The sequence below is a fragment of the Aphis gossypii genome, chromosome X (assembly GCF_020184175.1).
Source record: "Aphis gossypii isolate Hap1 chromosome X, ASM2018417v2, whole genome shotgun sequence".
In the NCBI taxonomy this organism is placed as follows: Eukaryota; Metazoa; Arthropoda; class Insecta; order Hemiptera; family Aphididae; genus Aphis; species Aphis gossypii.
The window spans coordinates 51,427,253-51,453,716 of record NC_065533.1 but is presented as its reverse complement, the minus strand read 5'-3'; the positions used below and the strand labels follow the sequence as shown (position 1 = coordinate 51,453,716).

The window sequence follows — 26,464 nt, the reverse complement described above, 5'->3', positions numbered from 1 at the left end:
TATAACATCATTTTGTATTTTTTATTGATTAATTGACTTAGCTACCTACTTATACATAATATTTAAGAAGTAATTGATAATTATTAATTGGAACTCATACGAAATTTATAATATTATTATGTAAACAAAAATTCCAAGAAAAATACCAATTAAAAATGTAAATCAATTCTTTGAATATTTTTTATAGTGCGATTATTTTATGAATGTTCATAATCATTATCGGACATACTAATAAGTATAGTTATAATTTATTGTACCTACCTATAACCATTATGACGTAAGTTCTACAAAAATATATTAATAGGTATATACATATATAATATATATTTTGTTAAAACGTTTCTACAAATTTAATTAGCATAAAATATTTCTATTCATTTATTATTTGTAACAAGCTTTTTCAAATACTTTTATGAAAATACAAAAAAAACTACTCCATTAAAATGAAATTGAAAAATATTCCTTATTTATACAGAAAATTATTATGAGTCAAAAATGAAATAAATAACCAATATAATAATGCAGAAACATTATAAAATTCAATAATATGTTTAAATTAAAATTAAAAACGGCATAAATGAAGTTTTTGATTTAATTATATTATGTATTTAATTAAATGTGTAATCAATTACTTCCAAATTATTATAGAGAACAATAATACATTAAACGACTGGACTTATAACAACTATCTATAATAAATTAGAATTCTAAACTTAAAAGTGTTTTTAAGTAAAATTATAAAGTCTAAAATGTAACATAACAAAATATAATATTTCATATGTGTTATATCTGTAAAGAACCATGATGTTTCAAGATATTATGAATATAAATTAAACAATTATAAAATATAACATAATAAATTAACATAGCATAACAGTAAGAAACCACACAAATATCAGGTAACTCGTGGATTATTAGTTTTCTAAATGATAATATATATATATTATATATTATATTAGAATTAAAGAACGTAAAAAGACGAATAAATTAAAATTGAAAAAATAAATATGAATTATAACATGAAATGAATATACATTTATTACTTATCAAATAAATTAATATATTATATAATAAACCAATAATTCACTCAATATAACACAATATAATACTATGTTTTCCAAAAGTTATTATTGCGAAAAAATATATTTTTTTTTAACCAAACATTGTAATATATAGTGACTATTGACTAACGAAAATCGTGAAGAATGGACATAATGGCAATATAATATAATGTGTTGAGCGTGAGAACGCAAGCCCAGGGTTGGTTTAACACCTACGGAATACCGAAACAGTCAAATCGACATAACAGACAATAGGGTGTATTTTGTTTGTCATCCTTCGTGACACAAATAAATGATTTTAACTTTTTTTCAAATATTTATATATATATATTTCGTATGACAAGTATTTTATTTTTATTTAATATTAGTTATTCGACTGAGTCGAGAAAATATACAGGAATTGACATAGTAGGTATATTATGAATATTTTATACAATATAAGAATATATTTTATTATCCTGTAAAATGATTTAAAATATTTTTCATATGCCTTACGTGTACTTATATATCACCATAAGATAAGATAAAGAAAAATTGAATTTTACCATCAACGAACACTGAACAGTACTTTGGGTCTTGCAGGTGTTTATTTGACCAATCGCGTGTTTATGACGTTTGTGTTCACCGATTTATCATTATGACATATTTTCGACAATCATATAGGTAGGTATACAATTCCAAGAAAAATAAGTGAAAAAAGGACAGGGGTTGGTTGGATAGCATCCGATCACATTCCAACAAGTGTAGGCAGGTGCAGACTGATGCTTTGGTGTGCTGTTAGTCGTTATATACAATAGGCTGATTCAATATGTCAGACATTGGAGGGTAACGTTTATTTATTATTTATCAGTTTATCGCTGTAGAATATTTGGGTGAATTAAACCTCCCAATCTTTTCCAGAGTATAGGTATTAAACTTGTCGATATACGGAATGAAGGGGGTAGTTAGTAAAAATGTCTACATAAAAATGGCCGAGTAAAACACGACTAAGAATAAATATCCTACATATTATACAAAAATAGCTTAAAGAAAAAAAAAGGTAAAAAAAAAATTTAAAAATTAGTGGATTTTGTATAATTATTTATTCAATAGTTGGTGTAGCATATTAATGATATTTAATTTGTGTGTTCAAACAAATTTATTTTCTTCTAGAAGTCTTGTAAGTGTATTAAGAGTGCGTACATTTAATAAGAAAATATTATACTCTATAATAAGTCTATCACAGCTGTAGGCGCATTTTATCGCTCTCCGTAGTTAACAAGTTAATAGGATGTTTTAACGTTGTCGTTATTTAATGTTTGAGTTTTTATTTATATTCTCAACTCGGCAAGGCAATTAAGTATGCGTCAAAGATTTTCATTTTGTAATATCACGGCGTTTACGAACCGGTAGGTTTATTCATTTAGGCATGCTGCGTTCTGGAGTTTGACCACAATATTTATGGTCGTCAATAATTATTTAATTAAAAAAGTACACGAGAATTCTACTGACAAAATCAGTTGCTCGATCGTCACATTTACACATCATATATAAATAGGTATACCTACTATTTCATAATTGATTACAACCATATATTATACGATTTTATATTGAACTTGGAACTGATTAAATCGTATACGTTTCTATAACTATAGCAGTCGTAACACGTGCATCATAATATCATTAAAAATTTCTTATTGAGGGTGCAAGTCATTAGTATTTAAATTAGTTTTAGGGCTTATATATTACTACCGTAAATAAGATCCCTTTTGTACATCAATGTTGCCCGAGTGCTCGTCCTTTCTACATCGCTTACTATCGGGACTTGGGAGAAAGGGTTGTCGAATTTACCTAGACAAGAGCCGAAGGACGCAATTTCAATACAATTTCAAAAGTATAGAGCTGAATGTTGCATGGATGCTCAATCTGGTTCATAGCAGGCAGGTACTTTGGTCCAGCGCACTCACAGTGATGCTTTGGTGTGGAAGCAGGACGGAGATAGAAATGTTTCAAGCATAATATGTGTTATTGTAGCGTGAATAATTATCAGAATAATTGAGTTTAATTTGAGATTTAAATATGTTTGTGCCTGTAGAAATAAATTAACAGAACAGTTCACGTACAATAAAGGAAAATTGTTTGTATTGATAACGATTTTATGCCAGCGCAATTATATCAAATGATATGGGCCAGGCCGAACTCGAAAGAAATTTTAGTGAGAGAGGTATATTAACTAAAACATCTCGTATTCAACTTTTTTGAACAAAAGTTCAGTTATTTTATTATAGTTTCATGTGGATGGCATCACTCGTTGTAAAATTGTATAAACGTCAAATACATATGTTATTGTCATGTACCTATTATTGATAAATAGATGTTAACACAAAACTAGATAAATATAAAACATAAATATAGGTAACCGTAGTTTCCATTAATCGGTTTTAAAATGTTAGTTTTTTACTTCAGAAAATCAACAATAATTATACATAGACGAGTACATATCTATCGTATAAATCGACTCTCGAAGTTAAACATATTGTATGGTACACTTTTATTAAGTACTAAGAAAGTTACCTATATCGTGGATTTTATTAAAAAAGACCGAAAGTTGAAGATTCCTGAATAAAATGTAAATTTGTATTGAAATTTATATAACAACTATAATATATTTTTACCATATTTATAAAGGAATAAGAAATTTCACGGCCCAGACATAAACTATTGTTATTTTATAAGAAACCATATGTGACCTAAAAATATGCACCGTCGTATACGAAATACGTTTTTATATAATATTTTTATTTAATTTGTTGGATTTGTGAAACTCGCAATAAAACCGATGGGTTAAAAACATAAACGCCGATAGCCAGTAACTGCTAAATAAGTAATAACATTTAAGTGTAAATAATAATTATAAACCATATTTTTGGTCGTTCTGAAAACGTTTTTATTAATATTTTTTGCACGATGGACTTATCAAATAGAAATATATTATATACGATGTAATGGTGAGTGGGTGAGTTAAGGCGATGGAGTTGTTACTTAATTGTATGTGCAGTGAGGTGGCGGACTGGAGGCATTGGCCCGCAATAAAAATATACGGCTTTATCAACACAAACAACCGAGTATAGGGTGATATTCTATAATAATAATAATAAATAAATAAATTGCAACAAAATATATAAAAGGAAAAAACTAACTCCCGAGATTTATACAGCGAAAAAAACTGTTTTCGTGAACAGAATATATATTATTTCATTATTGGTAGGTATGATATGTATGACCTTAGCGTCAAATATAACCATACGAACTCAAAAGGTGTCAGTGATAACTGGAAATATATAAAATAATATTATATGTATTCACGTTACACATATATTATAACTTGGGTGTGACTACGAAGGTAAAAAAAAAATCGTTTTGGGGTATTAATATTACCTATATAAGTATAAATGTATTAATATGTTAAAATAAAAACGACTAATACATTTATAATGCAATTTAAACATGCATAATGCATTTATAGTTTAAAGATAACTGCAGTATGCCCTTATAATGAAGAATTCAAATATCAATATTCATCTTTAAACGTATTGATATTTTATTCATTACTTACAGTCAGACTATTTAAAAATAAATGTATATATATTGTGATAAATTTATAAACTTACATATTATATATAAAAACAAAATGATTTAATTTTATACCTAACTATAAAAGCAATTAATATATTTTGATAAAATATGAAAAATTACGAAATTATTATTATCGTTATTTTAATAGCCAAACATGTAAGGTTATTCGATTTATTACCCTAAAAGCATCAACAGAAAGTTATAGGACTACAAAATAAACTTTATGAATTCAAAGTCAAGTTATTAGTCGGGTTTGAATAATTCAAGTATTATAACGTCGTTCTGGTAATAACATGGAATTTATAATTTAGAAGACCGTGACACTGAGTATTGATCATTATAAACTATAAGTCAATGTTACTACTCGTTGGGTTCGAGTTCATCTCCTCACATTAATAATAAAAAAAAGCGAAATCCTAGCATTTTCCCGATTTCCCGTTCTACTAAGGTTCACTTGAAATATAAAATGTATAATAATTAATTTTTATATTTCGTTATAAATGAAAACATCTAACATTTTTATACTTTGTCTCATTAACGTTTCCTCTGCAGAGATATTGGTTTAAAAATACAACGCGCGAACTTTAATAAATAAATTAATAATAAATCGATGAAATTTTCACCAATCAACGGTCGCCGTAGAGATCTAGCAACTTACGCTATATTATTGAATTGATTCACGTTGATTTTTATTTTTGTTAAGTAAAATTGTGTTGTTGGTTATTATTTTTGTGTCTGATATAATTGTGTGAATTAATAATAAACATATACATATTGTATAACATGATTCCCCGTGAAATATTTTTAAATCTGTTCTAGGGACATATTAAGGGTAGGATTAAGTTTTCGAAAAGCTCAAGGGTTGAAACCTGATCGCGGGTCTCTATTATCAATTAAAAATAAATACAGTCCTACTGTTTTGTTGAATATTATAACATTTGTGCATAGGTACCTACTTAATTTGAACTCCTGCCTTCTGTTAACTGTTATTTGTTTATAAACAATATAACCATTATTGAACTTATTGTTAAACTTATTGAACTAGAAAAATACTCAAGTCTAAAATGTTGACCAAAATTAAAATATAACAACATAAATAATATACACTTATACAGAATAAAGCCTACAAATATGCTTTCTCTCTCTATATATATATATACATATATTATATACCAACATATAATATGAAATTAATTAAAACTAATAGCTAACATAAAATATAATTACACTTAAATCGTTATTCGAACAATCTTTCAAATAAGTGTATTTAGGTTTTTATACGCATTTTAAATGATTTGTTTGGTAATAATAAGTTTATAGAATTGTTAGTAAATAAGAAACTCGAATTGATATTTTAGGTTGACGATATTATGATGGCTCTCCCTCACATCCAAAGAGCCTGGTTACGAGCTCCACCCCTTTAATTCGGGCCATAAGCAATAACGGCGCAACAACTGTGGTGGCTTCGGCGTCCACCGAATCGTACTCCCCTACATCCCAAAGGTCCGTGGTCCTACCCTACCGCCACGGGGAGCACGCACAATCACGCGTATACACGCGCCGGCGCACGCATATTCCTCGAGAGCGCCTTGATATTGTGATGTTATTATTCTCGCTTATCGGTTTCGTCCGCCGTTATCGCTGCTTGTCCGCTATTTCGAAACTCTTCTTTCCGCAGAAACATCGCGTAATACGACCAACACAATTCACATATTTATTAATAATTTCGGATAGCATTTAATACTATATGGATAAAACAATAATAACAATAATAATAATAATTATTATTATTATTATTTATTGTATTGCAGTTGTTTCTGAAGCTTTGTTTCAGGGCGACCGTTATACTCAATGATTGATATAGTTTTTGTCGGTGTTATTCGCTTTCGATTTTTCTTTTTCTCGCGTCGTCCAATAGTGTTACAAAACCATATCTACGTAGTTCGTATCTCGATATTGCCTCAATACGTTTATGATCCGACTAACAGGCGATTAAACGAAAATGGTGGACACCTGTTACAATGGTGCTTTATAATGTACCTCTAATCACCTGCAAAATATCAAAAAAGATCTCAGCAGTAAACATTCCAAAGAGATCACTTTTTTCGTAAGTACCCGTGCGACCATGTACCTAATAATATTCATTGTTGATAACCGCGTAATTGTTATTATTTTTATTTAAGTACTACTGTTAACAAGCATATTAACTTTTATTGTTTATTTCAGCTCCATGAGCGACCAAAGGATCAAAATGAAGACGTCATGTTATCATGCTATCATGTTTCCATTAGGATTAGATCATATTCACGACGAATGCCACGACGGCTTTGGTAAGTAAATTGTTTTGGTTTCAATACAGTTTAATAGACAACTATAGGTAACTCAAAGTTCATAGGTGAAAAAATTCGAAATAACAAAATTCTAAGGAGCATTAGCGAGAATTTTCATAATCGAGATATCGAGAATTTCGCGAAATCAAAAGTTTGATTTATCGAAAATCGATGGCGTATAATATGAATTAAATTTAAGTGATAAGTAGTATATGAATCTAATATAATAATTTACTATTACATAATATTAGTATTTCCTTGAACAATTTTGTTCCCTAGCTTGAGTTTAGCTCTATTTTAAATTGAAACTACCGATATCTTATTTATATAAAATATTAAAATAAAAGTGTATGAAAAATAATTGGTGCTACTACTTTTGTCCTAAATTATAACAAGTAACTTGTGTTCGAACTGTTCGGATGAAAATTACTTTTCAATAAATTATCACTAGAGGTAAGTTGTGTCCAAACAGTTAGGAACTTAGGACCCAACTTACATGTCGTATTTATTGATTATTGTGTTAATTGTGTTCCCAACGATAATTTCATAACGATATAATTTTATTGTTTTTTATAGTTGGTATATTTACGTAGGAAAAAAACATGTAGGTATAGGTACTTTAATTGTTATGTAATAATTATAATATTGTATTAAATATTTTCTACATGTACACTAATTTCAACGCTATATACCTATGTAGATAATTCGAAAATAAAACACGGGTTTATTTATAGTGTTATATAATTTTTAAAAATGTGATTGTAAATCAATATAATGTAAAAATGTATATCATACATTAGTTATCAATAAAATACTATTAATTTCTTTGTAGTTAAATTTTGAAATATGAATTTTAATACATTTTATTTTACTTTTTTGGTCATTCTTATAATATTTTTTTTTTGATTTAATCGAACCATTCATAACAATATACCTATATGTATTAATTTGAAATTCTTTTAGCACCTACTTTGATATTAGGGTATGAGTGATAAAACGAATAATTTAATAACTCACATGAATATGAGGGTGGAAATGCAAATATTTAGAGGTAGGTATAATATTTAGTATATAATTGTAAAATTGTTGATACCTTTTATCTGTAATGCAAATTGTCACTGTTTAAAAAAACATTGTTTACTTTTTTTGGTGACAAAAAAGGAAGTCTAAAAAACTGTTTTAAAAATTTCCCATTTTCATAAATATTATTAAATAAATAAAAATATTAAATTTATAATTGTACACCCATGCTTGTCAAAAGTTAAATCTGCATTTATATCAGCTTTTAGCCATACTTGACTTATAACTTTGCGAATGATTTTTTAAAATTCGGCATAAATAACTATATTTAGTTAAAATTTCGAGTTGAAAGTTCACACATTTTTTATTTATATAATTAAACATATTATAAAAGTCTATATAAGAATTTGTTTCTTTATGGAGTAATAAAAAGAATGCTAAAGGTCTGTAATAATCATTTTAAAACCCGTGTATAATGAGAATTTAACAAAAAAGTTTTAATTTCAAAAAGTAATTAAGTGTACCGCACTCATAAATACACGTGAATGAATTGACGAATATTAATGTTTTTTTCGGTTGAAAATAAAATAATATTCTTTTCAGAACTTTTTTTCTAGAAAAAATTTTTGTAAACGAAATTATCGTTTGGGATACAAATAACCCGTCATTAAATATAACAAGTACATTGCATCTAAGCATGTGAAACACAACTTTCCTGCTGTAATATTTCGAGTTTTTATTCATAATTTTACTGGACGCACGTAACATGCAGTCAATGAAATGTATTTTACAATGATTCTAAAAAACAAGTCCTCTAAAATTTCTGTAGTAATATTTTTTATGATATTCTGGAGATAATATTTACTTGTTATACTAGGTCCCTTTGTACAGTAATTCATTAAGAGTGTGAAACATGAGCAACAGTTAGATAGGTACAACTTTAGATTGCAGGACAATGACACTTCGTGTTATTTTATACATAAAGTATACATATAATATAAACAAGTCTGAAGTCATGACCAATTGTATTAAACAGATTATTATTAAATAATAAAGTAGGTATCAATATACTGTATAATCTACAGTGAATATATTTTCGCGATATCGATGTTACCTAATAAAATTATCGTTTGCGTTTATCGTTGAAATGCATTTCACTAACATGACCGACTATCAATCTTTAACAATTTGACTCTCTTTTTTACGACTACATACTATGGTCTGCTTTTCAGCCTCCTATTAATATACTACCGTCTGATTCTTGTTAATTTTCTTATAACCTTACATTATAATATTATGTACGCTTACTACTTGAGCATACAGCTTATATTTACATTATACTATACTTAACGTATATATACTAAAATATTACAACATTTCCACGTTCTGAAATGAACATTTTTACTCCAATGTATAAAGTATTTACGTTCTGCAACGGGAGTTTGCTAAGTTCTTACACAAAACATAGTAGGTAAGGGGTTACATATGTAAATTGCTACACGAATAAAAGTATTCCGATACGTAAGTTCCTACACGAAGAAAAATACAATGACGTGTATAATAATTCACAGAGATACAACGCGATCACTATCTACTTATCTCTATTACCTATATGATTAGATAAATGGTATTTAACTGGTTGATTATTAACAGAGGTAACACTACTCACTAGGTACAAGCTAGATAAATTAACTTAATTTTTTATACATTATGTACAGTAAAAAAGAGAAAAACTCTTTTAGTTTATAATAATTATAAATTTTATAAAAAAACACACCGCTAAATCAACCAAATGCAGATGCATTTTTTTAGAGTAGGAACTTACGTATTAATATATATTTTTCGTGTAGGAATTTACATATGCATACTTAGAGGTAATTTTTACATACTATATCTCGTGCGAGAACTTACATTCACCCCTGTAATATACCTTTTTACCTGACCGTATAAAGTGTCATCGTTATTCAGTTCAAACAATGGACCGTACAACGTAACCGTTTACCGTTATACAAAGTAAAGGGCAACTGTTGTGAAGGTCCATATAATATACGCTTAATACAACATATTTATTAATATACATTTTACAATATACCTATAGGACATGTCTCATGCTAATCACTGATACCTGTGTGTCATTACTTACTACTCTTTATACAAAATACTATAACTGTTTATAAGTTATATAACTATTAACTTCGGTTTCAATAATTAACTTAATATAAAACAGTAAATACCTATAATGTTTAGTATTTTTTTTTGCGTTCACATGTTTCTTTTGCTCACATTCTTTTAAAGTTTTAAATATATGGATATAATGGAATTAAAACAGGACTAAATAGTAAAAACATTATAAACGAAACAAAAAAAAATCCCCGTTTAAAGTTTTTCCGAACAAAAAAACACTGTGTTAAAAAAAGGACTATCACGTTTTAAACAGGTCCTTATAATGTATACAGAAGTTGTAGAACTAAACAACTTAGGTGATTCTATTATTATATATATAATATATATATTATATAAGTGTGTGTGTGTTGACTAATCACTTACAAGTATCCCGGGATTTGTATCGGTGGTTTTTGAGTGGAATTATCCTTTAAATATCTTATATATAGGATATCTATACCTACCATATTATAATAATAATAGGTTATTGGTACCTATATACTAGCTATAGCTCAAATTATTTATTTTATTCTTTTAAACATGTTCAATTTTTGTTGTAGTTACAATACCTTGTCAAACAAAATGTAATACTCAAGATATGAAAAAGTTCAAAAATAATAATTCACTCGAATTTATAGATGACGATGTAAGTTAATAAAAAGTATAATATAATTGCTTAATTATTACACGCTATATTATTTATAATATAATTCTCTATTTGCACATTAATAGTATTACTATTGTATTTGTAAAAGCTACAAAAAAAAAAAAATTGTCACTTGTATAAATTATCCGAAATGAGTAAATTACACGGATAAATTGTATGAGTTTGAAATATGAATATATTTGAATCCAAATCGTTTCTGCTTAAATTATTAAGAATTGTCTTAATAATTAAAATAGTTTTATACTATTATCGTTAAAAATATTAAATAGTTTATAACATCGATGCGATGCACAATTTTACGGATCAGTGAAATAAATCTAAAATATGACCAATTTTCTATTTTATTATTTAACAAACTTGAATTCTAGCAAATATTATAACTTTACTAAGATTTATCCTAATACTTATGATAAACTATACAAATCTATTTAAATTATTTATTTTCCTAGAGACTTTCCCGTATGTTTATATATATATGTATAATGTATATATTATTTAATCATTATAATTGTTGTAATTTCCACTGTTATTTATCGTGTTTTTGTTTGATTAACGTAACAGACAATTATTGTTTAGTTAAAATTTTCTTGTATAACTTATCAACGAAAAATCATATATTATTTCTCATCATTATTTTCTTCTTAATGGTCGAATGTATCTTCCAAAATTATTAGCGTCTTAAGTATTTTACTGACCGGGTACATAATATTAATGGGTGTCATGATTTACAGTTGTATAACCAATGAGGTATCGAATATATGTGGTGAAATTTTCTTTAATGTATTCGTTTGATAAATTAGTAATTATAAGTAATGCATGTTACCGTGGTTGTCATTTAAAATAATAAAACATTATAGTATCAAGAATTGCATTTATAAAAAAAATAAACCATTGTTGGTTCCTTATTCGGGCATTTATTTCAATTTTGTGAAAAGATCAAACTATATAGGTATTTTGTGTATAATAATATATTCTTTTGTGAAATAATATGAAGTTATTCTGAAATCTCAGTTGGATTGAAACATCTAGAGCTTCAGGCTGAAAATCATCTTCCACGACTAGTCAAAAGTTAAGGAATATTATATTATATTATGTAATATAAACGTAGTAGGTTTTCTGTTCATGATAAAACTACCACAAGTACAGGCCTGTCAGTTTCATTACATTTATAATTAACAAAATTCACTAAGACAGGTACCGTTTCCAATTTTGAAAACAATAAGGAACAATATAATTATTATTAAAATGTTGATGGACTGGATCTATTCATATTAATATTTAGTGAGGCATAAAATATAAGAAAAAAGTATATAACGTTTTATGTAACGTACTTTTTTTTCTACTTATACCTATAGTATAAAATTGTTGTCCTGAAATTTATTTTTTAATTTTTAACTTTAAGAAGATAAGTTTTCTTACGCCTGTCATGCATGCTACATAATTTAATACAATTTTAATGTTACAAATATAAAGATACATGTCGCATTTGGTGGTGGCCCAGAATCACATAATCAACTTTATAAAAACCTAAACAAGGTTATCATTAAAAGTTTACCTGTGTATTATTGGACGCACTATCCGTATGTATATATATTATATTGTATAGATGCGTTCACATGTAGTTTTTTTCTTTCATTAACATTTATTCAACTGAATATGAAATGTTAGTTATTTTTATGAAAATTTTTTTAGTTATTGGTTTACTGAACTGTATTTATTTTACAACTTTTTTTGGTATGGGGTTTTTTTTTATAAATGCGTAGTATAAACCGATTTTTCATGCGATTAAAAAAATTAATTCTTTGTTAAAACAACAAAGTGTATTTTTATTTTATACTATATTCATTTTTATTTATACCTATAAATAGCTCTAGTAAAAACTTTTAACATTTTATTGTCAGTTACCCCACATAATTTTCCCATACACCGTACCTCTAGACTGTAGTTTCTAAGTAAAAGAGAAGTCCCCTCCTGTCATCCTTTCTGTCATCGGGTTTTATCTTAAATATTTTCTCCTTTGTCAACATTGGTAGTTTAATAAATATAATTTTAAGTACACGGTGTTAGTAAAATTTCACATAATAATAATATATTATTATTAAATTACTAAATGAAAGACATCGTGTTTGGTAAGAATCAGGGCATTTGATAATAATAATTTTTGGTTGACAAGTTACATTACCTAAGAATAAAATTCCGAGACCACTTTGAACCTTAATGACATTATTTTATTATAAAAACTATTTTAAAAGGTAAAAAATAGTCCTTCTTAGTTTAAACATGAACCAATGGTCCATATTTCTTAATTATTATGCCAAATTAATCTAGCAATGTTATTAGAATAACTTGTTTATAAGTTTTTTAGAGACAATAGGTATAGTAAGTGTACTCCACTTTTAAAAAATAAAAATAAAAAACACTCTGTCAATAATTCTAATAAACATGTTTATGTTTTAAGGTTTATTTATGTTATTTCCACTTAATATCATAGATATTATATTTACAGTATTGAATTCTCAGCAAATGTCGTTCAACATAATATAGTCAGTTTTCAAAACAATAAACTAGTTAATAAAAGTGATTGTTAAACACTTTGAAATCGTTTCACAATAAATAAAAACTGTCGTGACTTTATTTTTCTACGTCGTTGACAAAGGTACGCAAATATTTTTAGATCCAAAAAAATTAATTTTAGGAGAGGCTAGAAGTTATTATTGATGTCATCATTTAGTACATGTTCTTAAGTTATTGCTGCTTATTTCGTAAAATTATAACTACCGACTACTTATATATATATATATATATATATATGTTATATTATGATTTTATATTTTTAGTGGAATAACAAAAAGTCAATTTAGAATAAATATAAATAAAAATACTTAAAAAAATAAAATAAAAGTCAGCTCAAAATGACAAAATGTGACTTCATATAATTATTAATGACTCAATATATTTATAATAATCCTTTACTAATGCATCAATACTGATCAATGAATATTTTTTATAAAAACGATTTCAATTGAATTAAAATTTAAAATGTAGAATATAATTCATAACATTAATTATATTGTTCTAGACAAAAGTATTTTTATTACCACTGTATTAATACTATCAATAAATCGAATGTAATTATTTTTCTATTTCAATACCAAATAAGCAAATAAACAATTAGGTACCTACATATATATATATATAAAAAAAGACGGAGAATAAAAACTGAGGTCTAATTTTTTAGTTGAATATATCGAAATGCCAACTTTTTTTTTCTCTATAAACAATCAATAACAATTTAAAAATGCTTTGCAATTCATTCAAATATTTTGAATATTTCACCAAGTATAGAATATGTTAATTTAAGTAATAGCAAAATATACCCATTAATATTTATATATTTTTAATTTGAACTTCATGACAAAAAATAGCTGAGAATAAATCGTTATTAAATGTTTGAATTACTAATGTCTTCAAAATTTAAAACTCAATTATTCGTAAAATTTTTTTGAGTTAATCCGTGTTTTTTTTTTTGTTCTAAGGAGAGCAATGAATGTATAAATCTTACAATGATCTTAAATTTTGAGAGTGATCGCTGATAATAAATTAGATGTAGTTCATAAATGATACTTTTGGAACATAAATTTAAAAATCGGCAATTCAAAGAAAAACAAAAGAAAAAATCAAAACTTTTTACCCAAAACCAGTTTTTGATAAAATCATTTGTAGATTCTGATCGGAGTGAGGAATGTATTGATTGTATAATGATGTGTGTTTTTTTGTCTGTAACTTTCCGAAATAATGCTTCAATTCAAAACTTCAGTGAAGGTTTCTGATTGAAAATTAAAAATATCCTTGTAGGACCTAATTAGACTACTCGAGGCCTGTGTGCAAACCAAAATCTATAGGACCTGTGTGGCCATATTATTATTCCTTTTTAAGGCTCTGCGATATAATATGTAGCCTGTGGCCCGTGTGCGGTGCACACTCTATACACCCAGTTTTTACAGCTGTACTTATAGCATTATAGAAGTTTCCAATTGTCTTAAAAAATCAGAAAAACAATATATAGGAAAAAATGTTATGACTGTTATGAGCATCTTAATTTTAAATTTTTACAGAAACACGTAACTATAAAAATTTTAAATATTTATTATTATTTAAAAAGTGTAAGTCATGGGTTAGGTATACTAAAAAATTGCATAAGTTATTTAGATTTTAAATACATTTTCTTTACATAATTTAATTTCCAAATATTTCATTTATTTTAAGGATTTTAAGGATTATAAGCATTTGAAATATTCGTTTTTATTTAGTTTGTTTTTAATGAATAATGAATATCGATAACAATTTTTTGGCTAAGTCTAAATACTTTAAAATTTAATATAAAGTTCCTTATGAGTTAATCTTATAGCAATTAAAAAATTGATAAGATACATATGCACAAATTTATTTTATTAGTATTTGAATTTCAAATAATGACATAATTCGTCAAAACCATATTTAAATATTTACAAATAATTTTGTAGTTCAAATTTATAAAATGATTTTGAGTAAGTAGCTAAGAGTTGAAAATTGAATACAAGATTTTCCATACGTTTGGCTTACTTAATTATAAAAGAAATTAAAAACCTAACCTAATCTGGCCAATTAAAACAATTTTATCTATATTTTTACGAAATCAAATATTCACATTTAAAATAACAATTATTTACAATCAATTAATTTTAGATTTTTGTTATAGTTAAAAATTACTAGTCGTTAAAAATTGAAACATACACCAATTGTTTAAAATAAAAAATAAATAATTGTTCAAAACGATATGTAAATTAGAAAATGTAATAAATAATTTAATAGTTATTCAATTTTATTCATAAATAGGTACATAACAACAACAATAAAAATAATATAGTATATGTATATGTAATATTAGCGTTTCTATATTTCTATCGCTTCTTTTTATGTTCTTCGTGCCACCTTAAACTATTTGGCTACAGTAAAGCACGATTCCGTACGTCTTACCTTTTTAGGAACACGATTCCGTACGATTTTGATCAAACAATAGATTATCAAAAACACCCCAAAAACCACACGATTACGTACGATTGCCTGTGCAATGATGTCATTTAATATATATTGCCAATTTGTTTAAAGTATAAAAAATTGTAAAATTTTAAAAATGTAAAAAAATAATTATAATTTAATACCTTGATATTTGTTACAAATTTTTAACAAATATTTTATTCGTCGTTATTTAATATTTATAGTCGATTCGTTTAAAATATAAAAAAAATTGTAAAATTGTGAAATTGTAAAATAATAATTATATAATACTTGATAAATACTTATATACTTATGATATACAACAAAAACTTATCTGATAGGTATATAATATCACTGTTGTACGTCAAGTATATAAATATTACTAAACAGACTACCGGATTTACTGTCCGATTTTTTATATGTAGAGTTAGATTGTGGTAAATTGACAGTGCCATTTTTCGCTGGTATCAGTAAGTTCACCCAGTACGCCGGACGCCGGCTCCGGCATACTGTACTTGGAGGAACAGGGCGACCGGCCGGCAAAATATAATCGTGTGTTTGGACCCTTACTTATAGTTAAGTATAAGCGAAACGTATGTAAAATGCTCCAATTAAGGGCGGAGCTATACACGGCGTTTTCCGCCGTGGATTACAACGCGGCGTATAACGTCCGTCGTGTATAACTATTATAGCTACTCCGATATAAACTTCCAATTCGACGGAAAACGGCGCGGAATACGCAGCGTACGAAACGCGGCGGAAAACGACGTTTTAGCCCCGGCCTAAGTCAAATAGACTAATACCATATGGAAATCTGGCAACATTGCATTCAACTCTTGGGTACAAAACGTACGGAATCGTGTGTCTTAAAATGTGCACGATTCTGTACGCTGATAAGCACCGTACGGAATCGTGTTCTACCCATTTGGCTAACGAACCAATGAGAAAGTTAATGTAAACCCTAATTTTTAGTTTATAAACCTTTACATTTAATACACACGTAAAAAAGGTCTTCGCGCCCGTAAACAAATAAATAAATTAATTAATTAATAAATATAGGTACATATATTGCCATTATCTTCAAAGTCAGTTGTAGACAGTTTTCACTGTATAATGTATATATCAAGTAATTATTGTATTTGGAGGGAGGGTAGTTGTACGAGCGAAACAACCCGAGAGTTCTTTAGTAAATAAATTATAATAAAATCAATTCTTTAAATATTTTTCACTTTTTATTTTAAATATAAAAGCAATTGATACATTAATATAGTAATAACATCGTCCTACAAGTATCACTTAATAAGAAAATAAAAATAAAAAAATATATTTACAAAACTTAAATTTAAACAGTTATTATGAAAATTTGAAACAAACCGAGGTAGAACGTTTTAAGTAAATACCGTTCGATGGATATTAATAAACATAATAACTATATACTTATATTTTATTAATACATTTTTAAAAAATTCAAACGAAGTGTGTAGAATATTTGTTTTAAAGTAAACCCATTTCATATACAGAGAAATGTCTGTTATTGATTTTTTTTATTGCTGCTCTCGCTACTAGTATTGAAATAAATTATTTTAATTTATCATTTATAGTGATCTGTACCAATCATTCGGTTTATGATTTCGTATATTATGTTTAAATTGTGTGTTATTTTAATTCGAAAAAAAAATATAGATTATATGCTTTATTTTAATTGAATATTTCAACAAAAAAAAAAAATTATCGTTTTACTTGTTAATACAGTCATATCACAATTGTTTTAAACGAAAATCACACGGATTCGGATTTATCATTAATAGCTAAAAATTAGTTTCTGTGAGATAATTTAAATACAATCTATTAAGTGTAAAATTGATATTCATATTACGTTTTTATCGAATGGGATAAAATGAAATACAAAACGGATATTTTTTTATATACGTTGGATGGGTTAAATGAGGGAAAGTAATATCATATACTGTAAAATTGTAATTCGAACTGAGATTTTGATTAGTTTTTATTAATTGATAAAGCCAATAAAGCTTTATTTGGTTTGAATAATTAATTTTTCGATTAAAATCTCAAGTGTTTGTGAAAAAATGTTAAAAATAGATAAATACACAGGTAGGTACCGATTTCTGATATTTTAACATTAAATTCAAAGCTTTAATAAAATACATAAAACTTTTTAAATATTATATTTTATAGTTAAATAAATATATACATACACTGTATTTGAATAATTTTGATAATTTGTAACTAATGTTCAGTGGTGTGAATTTTAAACGTCATATATAAGATGAAAGATGAAACATATTTTTAAAGTTCCAGAGTCTATACTCTATATCCTCTAATAATTATTATATTTAATAAAATAATACGCTTCAAAATTTAAAATATTTATAAAAAGGATCTACAACCCACGGACCATATACGTGATCTACAATAACTCATAATTTAGATTTTAACCATACAAATATTAAATCATATTACAATGATATAAATGGAATCTATTACTGTTATAATGACATATAATTAATATATTATATATAACATATATTTGGTTTCGTAACTTTGGTTACTAGATAAAAATATCCTGTCGAGTTTGCTAAAATTAAATTAATTTATTTGTTTTTACTTATTTAATTAATTGTATCAACAGACTTAATACCAATGTAATTTTAGGTTCAGGGTGTAGCAATGAATTTATTGACTTTACAATTATGTGTGTTTTTTTATTTAATGTCTCAAAACACTTTTTCTAGAACAAAAAATGCTTAGATCATTAATTATGATGATAGTGGTTTATTGTAGAAAATTTAATACTACCTAGGTAGTATCCATATTAGGATTTCTTTGTAGTTTTTAAAATAAGGGGAGAAACTGAAAAAAAAATAAGAACAATAGTTAGGTTATTACTTTAATTATTAAATTTTAATATTAGTATTAATTTAACTGTTTAGTGCTATTGGTTACCAAAAACTTAGGCCTTATTTTCCACTTTTCCAGAATTCTTTTTTATCGAATACAATAATGCTTTAAAATTGAATTACAATGTAACAGATCCATTTAAGTTCCTCCTTAATAACGAGTACACACGACTCCTACTGTAAATATAAGTGCTTACCCATTTTCCTCCTTTTATTTTTACTTTACATAATTTAAAAATGTTTTTATAGGTTTTGAATAATTTTACTGTTACTTAATTACTACATAAAATATCAAAATTTTCTAGATAGCTAACAATTGTCAATGTTGCTCTTGAAATGTTATTTTAATTAATATACCACTTAATTTTATTATTCGTTTTCTGATCAATAAAGAGCTTGTATGATATTTGAGAGAACCAAATATTATTAGTCTGACAACTGTTTAATCAAAAACTGAAACAGAAAATACACATTTATAAAATAAACATCTCCTTAATTATCGCATAGAATCTTAAAGAAACAGTGTAAGATAAACAACTCAAATTCGTTTTTAAAAGCACAAGAAAAATGTATTATTTCAGTGAAGATTTTCTACGAAAGCATTGTTTTCCTGTTGGAAATCGAGTACGTAAAATATTAACTAAAATAAACAATTTTAACGCTATAGCAAAAGATTTAGATGTATCTTTGTATAGTGAACTCATATCCGGGAAGTAAACAAAATAAAATTTACTTAATAGTAATGTTTTAAAAAAAAAAAACTTTATGCCTGTAAATAGCTCAAAAAGATTAAAAATATTTCAAAAATGATATCATGTATCAAAAATTATAATATAAATAATTAACACTTGGAGAATACATTTTGAATGGTGCATATATTATTTAAAAGCTAAATTTCTAACCAATAATCATAATATTAGATTTTTATATTTTAAACAGATAACAGAGTTGGTAATGAAATTATATTAGTTTGATGTCTGTGTAGGTATAAGGTATACCTAGGTGTAGGTATATAGAACAAACGTGTAATGAAAAATATCAATCAATTTCAATTTCTGCTTTAAATATAATCAATTCAAACTAATAAATTTATAGGAACTATGCAAAGAAAATTTAAGTATAACATATAATTTATAATACGTATATTTTTGTACACTGTATGAAAATTTATGTTTTTAGGATATTTTTAATTTTTTGGGTTTTCAGATTATTGCTTCATAGTACGAGTATGTATTTGGTAATAATTAAGTAAATAATGAAATAAGTCTTATAACTTTTATAATTGACATTTTAGATTTTGAGTGGAATGATTTTTTTCTGTCTGTCTTAACTAAAACAGATAGATTAATATTATTGTTACTATAGAACAGTTAATTTTTCAACGTAAATATTATTCTTTGTATTCCATCATTGGATGTGGCTTCCTTTCTCATATTATTCTGTAAACAAAAAAATTCTATATCTGTCATCATATTTTCTTACTATACACGTAGCATAAATTGTAAATTTTTTAATAAGAATTTAAAAAAATATATATCAGAATGATATATTTGTTATTTTATTTCAATGGTCTATGATAGGTATAATTATGGTCACAGTAACAATAAAACTAATAGTTACAAAAACTAAATTTTTTTTTAAATATTTTGTTTCAAAAATAAGCTATGATACATAACTACTTTGCAACACAAGTAAAAGGAATCAAGATCATTTTTTTTTTTAACTCTAAAAATAAAAGTGAAAATGTGCATGATTTCTGGACTTGGATCATTTAAATTTCTAATTAGGCAACCTAAAAATTGTCATCTGTGTAAACTGTAAGCCCTATAATCAACTTATATGATTTCAAAAATAAAATAACTTTAGGACGCCATTCATTTTTTAGTATACAATCAAATGACCAAATTAGAGGTTTAACAATCTCAGACGACAATTCAAAATATATACGATGTATGAGTAACAAACTTTGAATAGTTTTTTATAATTTACTATAGGTATGTCATATATTAATATTAGAATTACAAATTGTGCTATATAAGTAGTATGTACTCATTAAAGTAGAATAATTTATCATAAAGTACAGAAATACTTTTATGAATAGTATGTTTTTTTTATAGAATGTCTATTAAGTTTCACAATTATTTTTGCATATTATGATTAATTTAAAAATGTCGTGAAATTTGTTTTATTAGATAAATTTTCCTAAAAAATTAATACATTTGCTTTTAAAATTGATTGAAATTATATTATGTTATGAGTTACACAGATATAATAAATTCAAATTTGTACCTATAGGTACTTGGTGAACTTGAACATCACATTTTAATAATTTATCATAAAATACGTTTTGAAAACAGGTACTATTCTAGTTGAATATTAATTTTAATTTTACATATAGAAAAACCAATTCACTATAACAACATGTACATTAAATTGGTCTAAAGTTGAAAGAATATTGTTTTATTGTTTATTGTAAAATCTAAGAGGTTCATTAATATGTACGTGTTATACGACTTATACGACTTTACGAGTAATAGGTACTTCCATTATAATATTGATAGTTATGTATTATTGTACTACTCGGGATTCAAGATTAATCTGATGGTTTTAAAAAAAGTATAAACTTTAATATACTGTCTATAAGTATAGATTATAGGTACTTCACTATTTTGATTACTGCGTAAGCAACTTATTACCTATGGCTTTATTTCAAAACGTCATTTCACAATGTTAGATTCTTGCTATTGTTTAGAGAATAGTATAAAAAAGTATACGTGTAAATGTGGATTTCTACATCATTATTTAGTATTTTGACAGTTTATGTTACCAAAATAACTACGAGCATTGGCTATTGTGTTAATTTCATTAGAAAATTACTAAATGTTCATAATTTTCTATAGTTTATCACAAATTTGTAATTTGAATTGAGTTGGTAGGTATTTTTGAAAAACTACCCAGCATATACGATCCTAGTCTGTAAATACCTACGTATATGAAAGACTTGAAAAATAACTCGTCTACACTTCGAAGTCATAACACATATTACTAAGACTAAAAAGCTCTCGGAAAATCGATTTTCACAATTTTTCACATGACCGCCTGTATAATTTGAAAAATGGCAATACATATTAAACATGTAATATTTACTTCAGTAACCTAATCAACTCGATCACATTGATTGTGCAGAGGAGATACTAAGACGACGCACACATCTATAAATTGTTTATGAAAACTGTTTCATGTGAAAAATAACCAAAATTAATAATATTCGGGCTACAGTCACAGTTGAGAAACCAAATTTATACACGAAACAAAAAACAATAATTTCTGTGTCAGAACATTTTTACTTATTTTTTGTCATTGTTATAGAACATATTTTTAAGTTAAACTAAAAAAAAAAAAATTATATAACAACCTAAATTTTTAAACTCTGAACGAAGCTGAGATTATATTAATTTTATAATGCTATGTGTAGTTTTTTTGCATGTCTGAATCATTTTTTTCTATTAAAAATATTGTTTAGTTGTTTAATTTATTTTGAGTGTAGTTTCTAGTAGCAAATTGGATATAGTTGGTACTTTGAAGGATCAAAAGTAAGGAAAACTGAGAATTTTTACGCAAACCCAGTTTTTCACAAAATTAATTTTTTTTTTATGTACCTAACTAAAATATGAGTCATCTTAAATACTTAAAATTTTCATCAAATATTTATGTTAACATTTTTAATTCATAATAACATTTTCAAAATATTTTAACGATTTTAAAGATAAACAGTGTCTATCAATCTTATTTTAGTTTTTTTTTTTCTATACATTTCAATAAAAATATTAATACAAGATTCTTTATAAGTTGATAATATAAGCATAAATTAAAAATGTATAACTGCAATATTTTTTTTATAATTATTTAAATTTTAAATTTTAAAGTTATTAACAAAATCACAAACATTTACAAATTATTAGTGATAAATTCATAACATTTATATTATTTATATAGATACGATTTTAAAATTGAATATACAGTGTTCCTCAGAATTTTTTATTACTAGAATATTGGTAATAATTTATCATTGAATTAAAATTTAACACTATTGACTTAATCAATGATAAAGTACACTCGATACCTACTATAAAGCAGAATGCTATTTTTAAAGTTATTTTTTCATTTTAATGATTTAAAAAAAACATTATGGCACTGTAAAATAAATTATCTTTCTTATAGAGTATAAATTTGGTTTCAACTGTGATTGTAACTTTAGTGGTTCATTTTCAAGTGAAACCATTTTTTTTTTTATATAGAATCTCGTTATTAAACAACAACACAAAATAGTACTTATTGTTGTGGTATGTGGTTGTAGTCGCAATACATCAACCCCCGAGAAATTTTATGTTAAAATACTTTGAATTCGTGTTTTATCATATTTAAGTTTTGTTTTTTTAATTTTAATAGGAATTAAGTTGAATATCTTTTTAGACTTTTATGTACATTTCTTAAACGTGAGATAAAGGCTAATTGTTTAATTACCTTGTGGATTACTGTGAGAATTTAAATTAATATGAAAATTATAGAGTAATACTATAATAATTATAATTAATTAATTACACAAATTAACTAATTAATTAAGAGTAGGAATTTTAGACCATAATAAAGGATTTTGTTCATGAAATACTGTGAAGAGTATATTATTTGTTGCACTCAAATAGATTGAAACGCCTAAAGCGTTTTAGCATTAGAGAGCTTTACAGAACCCCATAATTGAATACTGTATGTCCATACTGGTCTTATTATTAATTTATATATGTTGAGTTGATTAGATTGAGAGATATTGTGTTTCATGATAGGTCTTGAAAGCTATAGGTTAGAGTTGACTATTTCACGCTTAAGTTTAATGTGTAAGCCCCAGGTTAGGGGTATAATTACTAGAATTATACCAAGATATTTTATTTTATTTTCTGCTAGAATTTGGAATCATTTGATTGTTTACAATAACGAGTGGTGAATCAAGAATTCTTAATAAAACATGTACTTTATTTAAGAATTAGATTTAGTAATAAATTTTACTCAAAATTGTAGTACCTATACCACTTCCTATATAAAACTCCTAAAAATATATGTGTAGTGTATTCTTTATACACAGTCGCTTTCTAATTTCATGCTGTCTTATAGTTTTAATATAGTAGTAGATACGTATGTAGTGTTACGTACCAAAAGAAAAAAAACAACTCATAATCGCCTGTTCTATGATTTCATTTAAATTATAAATTATAATATACCTTGTTAACATGCACTAAACACTGCGCACAAGATCTTTCACTTCGGTACAGAACAATTGGTGTTTCATTAAATAGATTTAAAATCCACGATAAATCATCTTCGGGTCTCAAATATATTAATGACAAATTGATCATTACAAGTTCTTAGTAAAAAATAAATAAATAAACTTAACATTTTAAATATTAATAGTTTTTAAGATATATTAATAAATAAACTAATAAATAGATTACAGTATCGGCTACTCGTATTAAAATGTCAAGTCTTAATGCCTATACCTTTCTCAAACTACAAATTAAATAAGAAATTTCAAAAGTAAAAAGTAATACCGTAGCAGGGTATTTATAAAGACATATCGACTAATAGAATCCGATTTTATTTTAACGTAAATTATTAAAACAAACTTTGGTAAACTGTTTGAATATTTTTTAATTTATTGTAATAGTTAGTGTGATATTATACACCCATTGCTCGGAGAACCTAGAAATTGTAATTTGTAAAAGTCTTTTTTCAGAAAATTATTTCTTAAGTCCAATATAGGTAAATTACAGCAATATAGCATAAATAAGTACACGTTTTGTAAAAACGTTAATAATAATTATCATTTTTGAAAATAACTACCTAAACTATATATTGTTTTAACATAGTGTAAGTAATAATATTTCCAGATTCTTTAATTTTACCAACCAAAAAGATTAATAAACAAACTTTTTGTATTTGATGAAAATAATATACTGTTTTACGATTTGAACATAAGTAATAGCATGGTTGTAACTTGTAAATAGAAGGGGACTAAGCAGGACTTAGCTCTCTGAGTCATCTTCAACCCTCTTTAAGATATTTTAATAAATATCCAAATATTATCTTTATTATAATAAATTATATAATTTATAATCTATATTTATAATATACATAGATTTACATATTTTATATGTTATGTGTTATATGTATGTAGGTATAATAAACTTTTTATTTTATAAGATAATTCATTAAAATAAAATATTATATTATATTTTATATTTATAATCAATTTTTTATCTCAATGAAATAACATCATTATATATTATTATAGTATTATAACATATTATATTATTATTATTATTATTGTTGTTGTCATTTGTCACATTGTATATTCTCAGAAAACTTCGTGTTGCAAAAAAGTTTTTTATAAGTGTAATATTTAATAATAAATTATATTGCCATAAAGTTTATTACGTTTTCATATTAATAAAAATAATAATATTGCTATTAATAATTTAATATTTCCAATAAATTATAATTTTAAAAACAATATTGGCGATTGATATGTCAATCAAAACAATTTATGTCAACAAGTTATTAATAAAATTCATTTATCTCACAAATGTTTTCATATATTAGAGGTAAAAAATAATATTAATAAATAAAAATATACGACCATGTTTATCAAAAAAAATGTTATATACTCGTATATACTTATAAGTGTTTTCAATAGTAGGCATTTAACAATTATAAGAATAACTTTTGAGTAATATATTGTACTAAAAGATCAAGTTTTTATCTTAGGAGCAACAATTTTATCAAATGTAATTGTATAAATCAAAAACTAAAAAAAAACTAAAAAATTTAAAATGTTTATAAATAATTTCTATACAGGCATAATATTTTTACAATTTCATCGTAGTATCTAAAAAATACAAAAATAACAAGAAAAAAAATAATAATAATAGTAATAAACAAATAAATAATATTAAAAACAATTTTCTTGAAACCAAACATTGCGTAAATATTACCAATGTTTCTTGTTAGTTTTTTCTAAAAAAATATTGAAAAATGTTCTACTTCCTATTCTCTAAGCTACCAACAATATCTATCAATTTTTTAATTTATTACCAAAAACCACACTCAACGTTTATAATTTTTCCATTCCTAGAAGGCTAGAAATGCCGTGAATTTAAAAAACAATCCTAGTATATTTATTTCCTACTCCACTAAAAATTGTATGCATCACTAATCCATATAAGTTATCTCAGAAAAAGATTGTATTAATGTACGAATGAAAATAAAGTATTAAATTAATCCGTATCGTGTTTCAAAATATCTTATACATTACATCGTACATAACTAAAAAACCAATTATATTAACTTAAGTTGAAGAAAAGGAACACCTAATCAGGTTTTAAAATTTCAAAGCCGTAGACACAATAGAATGAGAGTATAGAGTATTTTTTTTTTTGTTAAGCTAACAAAAGTAATATATGTCACATGGGTACAACTGATTCGGGTGGACCACTATGACTGATTTAATGAATAATTTAAAAGCTACTGTGTACCATAGCACTTTCAAAATATATGTTTTTTTGTTTGTTTTTCCAAAGGTCTATCAATATTGAAAGTTAATTT

At 25.4% G+C, this 26,464-nt stretch overlaps 2 protein-coding genes across 4 annotated transcripts in view; one reads left to right on the top strand and one right to left on the bottom strand.

Annotated features, from left to right (window-relative positions):
- The window catches only part of LOC114125355 (two pore potassium channel protein sup-9-like), a 107,351-nt gene that overhangs the window by 45,219 nt on the left and 35,668 nt on the right, over positions 1-26,464 (bottom strand). The gene's annotated exons all lie outside the window — the stretch shown is intronic.
- The window catches only part of LOC114130322 (uncharacterized), a 42,742-nt gene continuing 22,930 nt past the window's right edge, over positions 6,653-26,464 (top strand). For both annotated transcript variants that reach the window (XR_007605630.1, XM_050205734.1), the window contains exons 1-3: positions 6,653-6,783; positions 6,903-7,006; positions 10,750-10,835. Coding sequence is in view for 1 of the 2 variants with exons in the window: in XM_050205734.1 (XP_050061691.1) it covers positions 6,698-6,783; positions 6,903-7,006; positions 10,750-10,835 (276 nt within the window). In the remaining variant the exon portion in view is untranslated. The remainder of the gene's footprint in view (positions 6,784-6,902; positions 7,007-10,749; positions 10,836-26,464) is intronic.